Below are 11,520 nucleotides of genomic sequence, written 5' to 3'. Positions count from 1 at the left end.
TACCGCTTTCCACAGGGGTTGCACCATTTTACATTCCCACCAACAGTGAATAAGGGGCTATTCCTTGGAAGGGAATATCATGTTTAATAGAGGACAGACGAAAGAGAGGAAGATCCTTAACCAGATGGATTGGCATGGTAACTACAGCAGTAAGTTTGAGTATGTTAGAGATGGTGAGAACAGGGGTCAGATATGTTATTCATAGGATCACTATGTGTTGTACTCAATGCCATCTAACAATGTAAGACCTTTATAACACTTGGGGTTGCCATGGGTCCAAATTGACTTAACAGCAGTGAGATGTTACAGAATAGGAATCTCTAGGGGACATAGATACCTAGGACTTAAGTGAAAACTTGGTACTTCAAATCATCCAGAGGTTCCTCCAGAGAAAGACTTGGAGAACTAACTCTGAAAAATTAAGGCCATTTCTATCTGCTGTTTAACTCTATTATACATGGTTGCAGTGAGTCAGAACCTATTCTGTGACAACTGGAGTTTCCTTCCCTCCACTTTGTGTTTTGATTTTTATTTTTTTAAAAAACAGAATATGAAGCCTCTAAACAGATGGGGTCTAGTGCTTGATGACATTTACTTAGGCAATTATGGTCAAATGTGATCCCATCATCACTATACCTGCACAATTGCACTAGACCTTCTTGGAGTTAGTACTAACATACAGGATATTAGAGAAACCCAAGGCATCAATGTAGGAATTATAGAGCCCTGTGGCACAGTGGTCAAGAGCACAGTGATTGCTATGCTGCTAATCAAAAGGTCTGTGGTTTAAACCCACCAGTAGGTCTGGGATAAAAAGCACTGACCAGTAGCTATTTCTCCCTAGGTAAACTCTAAAGAGGAGTCTACTCTGTCTTCCAGACTTACTGCCACCAACTTTCCCAGGCTGTAAATCAGAGCAGGAGGAGACAGAACCATCAGAACAGTTCAGCATCTGGGTTACTAAGCACAATCAATCCCCCTTATGGACTACACTGTCAAAGTAGTTTTAAATTGGAATCTACTGGAAAACACACACGCTATGCTTCGCTCACTGCCATCAGGTCAAAACCAACTCATAGCTGACCCTCTAGCTTGCTTCTGAGGCTGTAAATAGGCAGGCACACAACATGTTTTATTTTGTGATTTTCCCTGTCCTCCCCCGTCCCCCTCATCTAAAGCATCCCTGTCTTTTAAATCTCCCTAAAGAGAAGAAAACAAATGGGACATAGGGACACAGGACCATAAGTGTCTTTCTGAAAGAACGAGAAGGAATGAGAATAGCACAGCCCCTCATCACTCCAGAGCAAACAGCAGATAAAAGGCCCATAGCCCAGAACCATAGAACTACGCCAGCAGCAAGAGATTTGTTTATTCATTTTTGACTCACAGATTCACACTTGTGGCACCAAGAATGAGATCTATTAGGGGAGTAAGGTGGAAGTGGGGGAAGCAAAGAATATCTCACAATACAGCTTCAGGTTTAGTCCAACAGTTCCAAGGCACAATTCCTCAATTAGGCCAAGCTTCAGTTTCAGTTCAGCAACACAAATTGAAGTAGCCTCTGGTTTCCTCAATTATCTAGCTAAGTTTGCCTCAGAGCAGTTATAAGTCAGCCTCTCCTTCATATATCCAGCAAGGACAGCAAAACCTTTAGCTATGGACAGCATAAATGTAGGAAGCCACAGGTCACACCATCTCTACAGCAATACCACAGTTTCTCCACTAACAGGGTTTTACCACTAGATTCTCACCACCAGGGTCTCACCAGTAGGGTCTCGCTCCCAACCAGGATCTTTCTCCAGTCTCCCTCAAGTCTTGCTGCACATTATGGGAAGCACTCTTTCTCCTATCCTAGTCTCACAGCTGTTGAAGATTTGCAAGACCAGGCTGACCGGCAAGACCATGTATCAGCAGTAAGCTACAGATCAGAGGGGCCTAACCATAATGGCTAACAAAAGGCTAATTTTAGGCTAACACTTCACAATCTATATGCAAAAGAGATCATTTGGGAGACCAGACTTTATGAAGAAGAATGTGGCATCAGGATTGGAGGAAGATTCATCAAGAACCTACATTATGCAAGAGACACAACTTTGCTACCTAAAACTGAAGAGCGCTCAAAATGTTTGCTGCAGAAGGTTGAAGACCGTAGCCTTCATTATGAATTCCATCTCAAGATCAAGAAAACAAAGATCCTCACCTCTGGGCCAATAGATAGTATCAAGATAGATGGCGAAAAGGATTGATGTTGTTAAATTAATATTGTCTGAATCCACCATCAACACTCTTAGCATCAAGAGAAAATCAAAAGATGAAGTTCATAGGGAAAATCTGCTGTCAAGAATCTCTCCAAACTATGGTATGTTCACACAATGGAATATTATGCAGTGTGCAGGAGCAATTATTTTATAATTTATTACCTAACTTGGGAGGGAATGGAGAGCATTATGCTGAGTGAACTCAGTCCCACAAGAATAAATATTGTATAAAACCATTATTGTAGAATGAGTATAAGGATCCAAGAGGGGTGGGAGAGGGTGGAAGCAGAGGGATGAGGATATGCAGGGGGAGGAAGGGATTAATCATGGCATTGTACAATTTTATGGGTGAGAGGTGAGGAAAATGGAAAGAATCTGATCTCGAAAACAATGTATTCGAATTTTGTAAATAATATATATTTATTAAAAAAAGAATCTCTGCAGAGTGATAGAGAGCAACAATGCCAGTCTGGAGATCAATACGTGGTTGATCCAGGCCACGGTTTTCTCAACTGCTTACAATGCATCTGAGGGCTGAACAATGACTAAGGATGACAGAAGAATAGATGATGCTTTTGCATAGTGGTGCTGGAGGTGAGTATTGAATATACCATGGACTGCCAGGAGAACACATGAGGTATGTCCTGGAAAGGGTGAAACCAGATTGTTCCTTGGAGGCAAGGATTTTGAAGCTCTGTTTCACATAATTTGGGCATGTTGCCAGGAGGGACCACACCTTGGAGAAGGTGATGATGTTTGGAAGAGGGTCAGCGCAAGCGCAGAAAAGGAAGACCCTGGACAAGACGGTTTAACACTGTGGCTGTGGCAACGGAGTTAGGTGTGTCATAGATGGTGAGTATGGCTCAGGATAGGGCAGGGTTCAGAGCCATTTTCATAGGGTTGCTATCTGGGTCCTAGTCGACTCGATGGCACATCTCAACAACAGAGCACTTTATTGGTATCTTTTGTAGCACATACAGCTTTCTTCTCTGTATTATAAATGTTGGTGCATATTTTCACATGATTTTAACTGACATTTTGTGCATAGGCTGCTTCCCAGCTCGCCGGTATGAGCACGCTGTGTTCCATGACTCCGCCAGGGGGCAGGAGAGGTCACTTTACAGAGACAGGGAATTTTGAAAAAACCAAAAAACACCACCAAACTTTTCCCCTAAAGTGAGTTCCTCCTTATGAAACCGAATCCTCCAGCGGTGGCGTCCCAGGCGCCCGCCCCAGGCCTTGACTCCGTCCGGAGGCGGCGCCCTCGTCTGCGCCTCCACCGCGCTCTGCTTTTCCTGCACAGCCGCTGCCCCTTCCCCTCAAGATGAAGGTTTGGCTGCTACTTGGTCTTCTGCTGGTGCCCGAAGCACTGGAGAATGGTGAGTCACTCTGGGCAGGGAGCTCCCCGGCTAATGCCCTCACTTCTGCCCCGTGGCCCCTGGTCTCTGAATAGTCCTCTTCCCGCGGACCGTCCAAGGCTCAGCCCTGGTGCCACTCCTTTCCCTTGCACCTGTCCCCTCTTAATGGGGTCTCCTCTACCCACCTCTTTGGGAAATTTGGAAGAAGGTGGGAACTACCAGTGGGCCCTCGATTCTTAAGATCCACGCCAGTACTGTTGCAGCCCTCGGGGAAAATGTTGGCAGGCGAGCGGAGCATCCCTAGCCAGCGCCTGGTCCAGCCCCCACTGTCAACGTGTCCGCCTGCTAGGTGACGCTGGAGCCGCTATCCTCGCCTGCATCTCCCTGGGACCTCTGCTTCTATAGGCGGGCGCCACTCTAATTATTTTGTAAAATTAGAGGTGTTTGCAAATCCAGATTTATTTTGTGTACCATCTTGAACTTGAGTGCATTTGTGACAAGATTCTTCTCAGTCTTCAATAATATATTTCTATGTATTAAACTTCAAAAACCTAAATATAGCTTTCACACTTCTAACATGGTTAAAAGGAAAAAGGGCGGGGGAAGCATTTCTGTTTAGCATGCAGAGTGCCATGAGCCATACATAGTATTTGTTGTTTTGTTTTGTTTTGTTTTATGTTAACCTGCCTGGACTTCTCCTAGATGTATACAGATGCATTGTTCCAGGAGATGCATATATAGACGTATTATATATTAAGTGTTAATGCATAAATATGATAAATATATAGGCATCCATGTAGTAAGTGGCTACATACATATATGTTGTATGTTTATGTGCCCACATTACACACGGCTATCTTTGTGTACTTATTTTGCTTCTACTCTGATTTATTCAGCAGGCATTATTTGTACAGTACAGTATTTGTCTGGGCACATCCTGATGTCCTCAAACTTCCCTTAATATCCTTCCTCTGCAGACACAATTTTTGCTTAGTTCTGGTTGAAAAGCAGCTTTTGCTGTTACACAACCTCACCCTGGAGCCAGCTCAAGCTGGCTCATATTTTACCCACTCCTCAATCTTGACCAGTTCCTTTCTTTCCTGAGAAATTACAAGCATTTGCCAAAAAATACCACATTCTGTTTTTCATGTCCAAGATGGTTATAGGACTTGAAATTAAACATGAGAATTCTTAAGCATGGAGCCTTGGTTAATAAAGTATAGACAGTGCTTTCTCCAGGGAGAAATTGGCACAAATTTACCTTGTAACATGCAATATTAAAAACTGCCAGGTCCTGGTAGGTGACTGTTGAATAGGCAGAAATGCATTCTTAGATGTAGTTTTTTTTTTTTAACTTCAATTTTTTTCTTTATTACATGATTTTTAAATAATAAAAAATATACTTGTTACATAAGTGAAGCGAAACAAAGATGTATCTTTTTATTATTTTTTTAAAGAAACTATACATAACTAGTGCCCCATCCTACTAAAACCAGCATTGACAGATGGGAGTACTATGTCCTCTTACATTTCCTCCTACTTACATAAATGAACACAAGTATATAAACATATGTAATGGAGTGATCTGACTGCTGGGTAGCTGTTTGGTAGGTTGCTTTTTATAGAAATAAGTCTACATTTCTTTTTCTTCATTGCCCTTTTTTTTAAATTTTCTACTAGTTTATTTGTTGCGTTGTTGTTATGTGCCATCGAGTCACCTATGACTCATAGAGACCCTATGTACAACAGCCCTATACTCTGCCTTATCCTGTACCAATCTCACCATCTCTGATACACCTGACACCATTATTATCCCAGTCACTGAATCAATCCATCGCATTGAGGGTCTTCCTCTCCTGCACAGTCCCTCCACCCTCCCAAACATGACATTCCTCTCCAAGGACTGGTACCTCCTTGCAACATGACCAAAGTAGAAGCTTCAGAATCCTTGCCTCTAAGGAGCAGCCTGGCTTCACACTCTCCAGGACAAACCTGTTTGTTCTCTTAGCAGTCCATGGTATATTCAATACTCTTCTCCAGCACCACAGCTCAAAGGCATCAATTCTCCTTCTATCATCCCTAGTCATTGTCCAGATCTCTGATGAGTAACAAGTGATTGCAAAGACCATAGCATGTATCAGGCACACCTTAGTCTCCAGACTGACATCGTTGCACTTCAGTACTTTAGAGAAGTCTCTAACCACAGACTTTCCCATCACAATATGTCTTTACTGGCTGCTGGTGCCAAGAGTGTTGACTGTGGATCCAAACAAATCAAAACTGTGAACAATCTCAATCCCTTCACCATCCATTATGATGCTGCCAATTGGCCCAGTGGTGAGAATCTTTGGCTTTTTGTTGTTGTTGTTATTGTTTTTATGTTGCGCTTTAATCCATATTGAAGGCTGCAGTCTCTGAACTGCAGCAAGTGCTTCAGATGCTCCTCAGTTTCAGCAAGCAGGGTTGTATCATCTGCATAACACAGATTGTTGATGATTCTTCCTCCAATCCTGTTGCCATATTTCTCCTCATAGAGCCCAGGCTCCTGGATAATCTGTTCTGCATAAAGATTGAAAAGGTATGGAGACAGGATACAAACCTGGCATATACCCTTCCCAATTTTGAACCATGCAGTGTTTCCTTTTTCTGTTATGACCTCCTGGTCCAAGTACAGGTTTTGCATTAGCACGATCAAGTGTTCTGGGATTCCCATTCTTCTCAGAGTCAGCCACAGGTTGTTATGATCCACACAGTCAAATGCCTTTGCATAATCAATGAAACACAGATAGACATTCCTCTGGTACTTCCTGCTTTCAGCTAAGATCCATCTAACATTAGCACAACCCCTTCTAAATCCAGCCTGCACTTCTTGTAGTTCTCTGTTGATGTACTGTTCCGGTTATTTTTGGATAATCTTCAGCAGAATCTTGCTCTCATGTGATATTAATGATATTGTTCGACAATTTTCACACTCTGTGGGATCACCTTTCTTTGGAATGGGACAAATATAGATCTCTTCCAGTCAGTTGACTGGAAGTTTATTTATAAAATAAACTTTAACATAAGTTTATTTACAAAATTAAAATACAAATTTGAATAAATTCTTTCAATTCCCCTCACCTACCCACCCATCAAATTGTACAGCCCAATGATTAATGCCCCCTTCCCCCTGCAGGGGGTAATTTTGTTTTAATAGTACAGGAGATGGCCATACAAAATAAGATCTTCCATGCACTTGTCACCTAGTCCATGATGCTCCAGAGGCTCACAGAAACTAACCCCATTGACCTTGATTTAGTCAACGTATGCCCAAGCTGTGTGAATTATTACGCACAAAACTTACTGCTTTATATATGATTAGGTATTATGTGTATGACAGTAACGTGGAACAAGGGGTGCATCGGGGGGCTGTACAACAATGTGGGGGGACCACCCAGAGTCAGAACCACTCATAGCTGATCCTCCAACAGGTTCTACAGTTATAAATATCAAAGAAGTAGATTGCCTTTCTTCCTTGGAGCAGCTGGTGGATTTGAACCCTCAGAGAGAGGCACCATCTTTGAGTTAGCAGAGGAAATCTATGTAGACTATGTCACCACAGCTGCCTAGATGAATATTAGCATCTGTCTAAATAAAAATGCATGTATACAAAAGAGATATGTTTATGCATCAGAGAGATTTAAGCATATGCTAAGAATCTTTCTAAGAACTGATAAATTTTATGTGGTATAATAGAATTATGATTGTACTTTATAAAGTGTATGTGAATATGTATAGGCACTCTGATGGTCCCATGTTAAGTGCTCAACTGCTAATAAAAAAAAAGATTGTTGTAGTATATTCACACAATGGACTACTACTCTGCATTGAAAAACAAGGAACTTATGCAATATTATTCAAAATGGGTGACTCCCGAGGACATTATGCTAAGTGAATATCTCAGTCACAAAGGGACAAATACTGCATAGTGTCACTGTTGTAGAATGGGACTGATATCAGGGTTGGGGTAAGACTGAGAAAAACTGGATGAATCATGTGTACTGCATTGAAACAGATGAGGGAGAGAACAGTTTAAAGACGATACATGATAGTGTATTATGGTTATCACAAGAGTCCAGAGTGAAGGTTGCATAGTCAAGTGTACTTGGGGCGGGGGGATTGTCTACCAATGAAGGGATTTTTCTTTTACTTTTCAAAGAGAAGAGTGAACTGAGGGGGAGGGGTGGGCAGGGAGAAAAGTGCAACAATGAATGAATGGAAATCCAAAATCTCTGTAAATGTTCATTAACATTTAAAACAAAAAATAAATCTTGGCAGTTTAAACCCACCTAAGTAGCTCCATAAGGGAAAACCTGGTGATCTACTCCTAGAAAATTAGAAACAACCAAGCCGATCCACTGGCTTTTAGTTGGTTCCAACTCATGAAAAGCCTCCTTCGGTTTCTGAGGCTCTAAATCTTAACAAGAACAGGCAGCGTCATCTTTCCTGAGGAAGGCTAGTTAAGCTGAACTGCCAACTCTTTGGTTAAATACTAATAAGCCTAGAAAATTCTGTGAGGGATTCTACTTTGTCATATGGGATCCCTATGAATCCAAATTAATTCAGTGGTACCTAACACCAATACCAACTCTCCCAACCATTTACAGCTGAAATATTGACTAGAAAAGGAAATTTGCTTCATTAAATGTTATAAACGTTTTCCTAAACAACAACATCTGTTTTGAATTAAACACATGATTGGCAGAACAGACCAATGAGAGGGGACCTTATAAGTCTCTGATAGGTGGTTGTGATATGCTGGTTGTAGGGTCATCTCAGGGCACAAACCACAGACACCCTGATGCCACCTATTCTACTGCTTCACAATTCTGGGGAGAGGCTTCTGATAAGAAAGCTTTCTATCAAGTGCATACAGAAATGTATGGTCACTCTTACGTGGAGAGGTCAGCATTGCCTCCTTCCAAAATGTTTTAAATTCCTAGAAGTAATATGATTTCTTCTCCTGTAGAATGGGAGTTGGAAGAGCTCCTAGAACTCCTTTGGTATGAAACTGATGAAAACAGTTAATAATTAGTTCAAGGTTCTCTGCTTGGAGTCAGACATTGGTCATAGTTTCTGATTTGGGGGTTTTTATATGAACTGTGGGTTCCTATGTGGTTTCATATGAAGAAGTACAAAATCACAGCACTTACTAGTTTTTCATGATCTACATTAAGTACTGATATAATACTGCTGTTTTATTGCAGTGCAGCAACCCCTTGATCTGTGCTCATATGACCTTCCATCTAAGGTAGATTTATTTTGGATCCTGTGAAAAGGCTTTCTTGTTGAGAGTACTACAGTGACTCATTGTGATGTGGGGCAGTCCGGCCAGAGGGAAAGCACACTGACCAGGATGCTTTAAGCAGAACCTGGCCACTTTTGTGTTTCAATGTATTCCTTAAAAAAATAAACATTAATTTAAAAATCCTTACTTTATAAATGTTTTGTATATATGAAAGCTCAAATTCACTGCCATCAAGTCAGAATCCACACTGCTGACCCTCCAGGAATTTTTGGAGCCTGCAACTGGCCCAGGAGGAGATTGCCCACCTTTCCCTCTCAGAACCACTGAGGGAGGCATACTTCCAAAAGGGCTTAGCCAGCAGGGGTTAGCAATGCAAGTCCCTACAGACTAGGCTATGTTGTTGTTATGTTGTTATGTGCCGTCAAGTCGCCTGCGACTCATAGCGACCCTATGTACAACAGCCCTAAACTCCGCTCTGTCCTGTGCCAATCGCACTGTCTCTGACACTCCCATCCCAATTATCCCAGTCACTGAATCAATCCACCTCATAGAGGGCCTTCCTCTCCTGCGCCGTCCCTCCACCCTCCCAAGCATGATGTCCCTCTCTAAGGACCGGTCTCTCCTCACTACATGTCCAAAGTAAGTTACACGGAGCCTCAGAGTCCTTGCCTCCAAGGAGCCACCCGGTTTAACCCTCTCCAGGACAAATCTATTTGTTTTCCTAGCAGTCCATGGTATTCTCAATACTCTTCTCCAGCACCACAGCTCAAAGGCATCAGTTCTCCTTCTATCCTCCTTGGTCATTGTCCAACTCTCTGATGCATAACAGGTGATTGCGAAGACCATGGCCTGTATCAGACGCACCTTAGTCTCCAGAGAGACACCACTACTCTTCAGCACTTTGGAGAGGTCCCTAACAGCAGACTTTCCCATGGCAATGCGCCTTTTAATTTCCTGGCTAGGCTATATACATGTAATTTCTCATTGCTTAGGAATGCAAACAGTTAATGTTTTGAAGGATAATTTAGGATCTATACGTGTTCCTTAGAAAACATTCTACTGTCTTCGAGGTCAAGACAGAGAAATGTTTAAGGACAAGAGAAGCCTGACCCTGTGACGGTTATAAGTGAGAGGATCTGAGAAATTTAAGTTTTTCTGAAAAAGGTTGTAAAGACCTTGTTTTGTGACATTCATATTCCAAAGGAGAGGACAGATATGAAAGCTGTAAACAGATATAATTTCAAGCAGTAATAAGCGGCATGAGAAATCACTAGCTAAGGTAAGAAGAGAGAGAGAGAGTGGGGAGGAGGATGTGGATGTCGTCTAAATAGGATGAGCAAAGGCCTGTCTACAGCTCACTGAGAGCAGGAATTCGGCTCCAACAACTTAGAAGAAGACTTGGAATGTGGCCATTGTGGCTGAAGGGAAGGGGGAGGCTGAAGACAGAAGCGGAGGTCAGAAGAGAAACAGAAGATTAAAAAAAAAAATAAATAAAATCTGTTGAAGGAAGTTGATTTGGACTAAAGGTGACCACTTGTGTCAGAGTGGGACTATGCTCCAGTGGATTTTCAGCGGCTGATTTTCTAGAACTGATCACCAGGTCTTTCTTCATAAGCACCTTTGGGTAAACTCTACCCTCTGACTTTTCAGAAGTTAAGCTCATTAACCATTTGCTCCACGCAGTAGCTAATTTTATTCTGAATTAAGTGAAAAATTACTTGAAGGTTCTGAGTACAAAGAACCCATGAACTGAACTAGATTTCAAAAGTAGAGGTTCCAGGGTGGAAGTAGGAAACCTACTCAGAAGGCTGTTTTCATTAAGGTAACACAAAAACCAAAACACTGGAAAAGCCAGAAAACCAAACCCGCTGCTGCTGAGCTGATTCCAGTTCATAACTGCCCCACTGGCTACTCAAGGCTAGACATCTTCGTGGAAGCAGCTGCCTCCTCATCCTCCGCAGAGATACTGGTGAGCTCTAACCACTAACCTCAGAGTTAGCAACTGTGCTTGTAACCGCTGTGCCTAATAAACTGTGGCAGCTTAGTGTTAAGAAGGAGTTGCGCTGCCAACCCAGAGACATGTGGTTCATATGCATCAGCTGCTCCATGGGAGAAAGATGGGAAGTCTCCTCCTGTATGATTTACTGCCTCTGAAAACCCGCTGGAGGGTCAGCTATGAGTTGGTTCTTACGCGATACTACATAACAACAACAGATGAAAAGTGACCTGACTCAAAAGAGAACGGTGCATAGCAGGAGAAGAAACTGTTTCAGGTATTCAGGATCTGTTTGGAATTTGAAGCCAAGATAATTGGCTGTTTGTAATAATGTGGCGTGAGAGAGAAAGAGTCAAGTATGGCCCAAAGTACATTCACTGATAGAATGCTGGAGAAGTAGTAGTTCTGGAGGGGCATCTCGAGTTCCATTTAAAACAGCCATCCATTGAAAACATCCACTTGTTGTTGTTGTTATGTGCCGTCGAGTCGTTTCCGACTCATAGCGACCCTATGCACAACAACCCTAAACCCTGCTCTATCCTGCGCCAACCGCACCCCCTCTGACACACCCATCCCGATTACCCCAGTCACTGAATCAATCCATCTCATAGAGGGTCTTCC

At 42.4% G+C, this 11,520-nt stretch overlaps 1 protein-coding gene across 1 annotated transcript in view; it reads left to right on the top strand.

Annotated features, from left to right (window-relative positions):
- The first annotated feature begins 3,582 nt into the window (after positions 1–3,582).
- Positions 3,583–11,520, top strand: part of PDGFRL (platelet-derived growth factor receptor-like) — a 101,974-nt gene continuing 94,036 nt past the window's right edge. Inside the window, exon 1 of the mRNA XM_006893566.1 lies at positions 3,583–3,637. Coding sequence (XP_006893628.1) covers positions 3,583–3,637 — 55 coding nt within the window. The remainder of the gene's footprint in view (positions 3,638–11,520) is intronic.

The sequence above is a fragment of the Elephantulus edwardii genome, unplaced genomic scaffold (assembly GCF_000299155.1).
Source record: "Elephantulus edwardii isolate Elephantulus edwardi_28Jun2011 unplaced genomic scaffold, EleEdw1.0 scaffold00128, whole genome shotgun sequence".
In the NCBI taxonomy this organism is placed as follows: Eukaryota; Metazoa; Chordata; class Mammalia; order Macroscelidea; family Macroscelididae; genus Elephantulus; species Elephantulus edwardii.
This window is presented reverse-complemented; position numbering and strand designations above follow the sequence as displayed.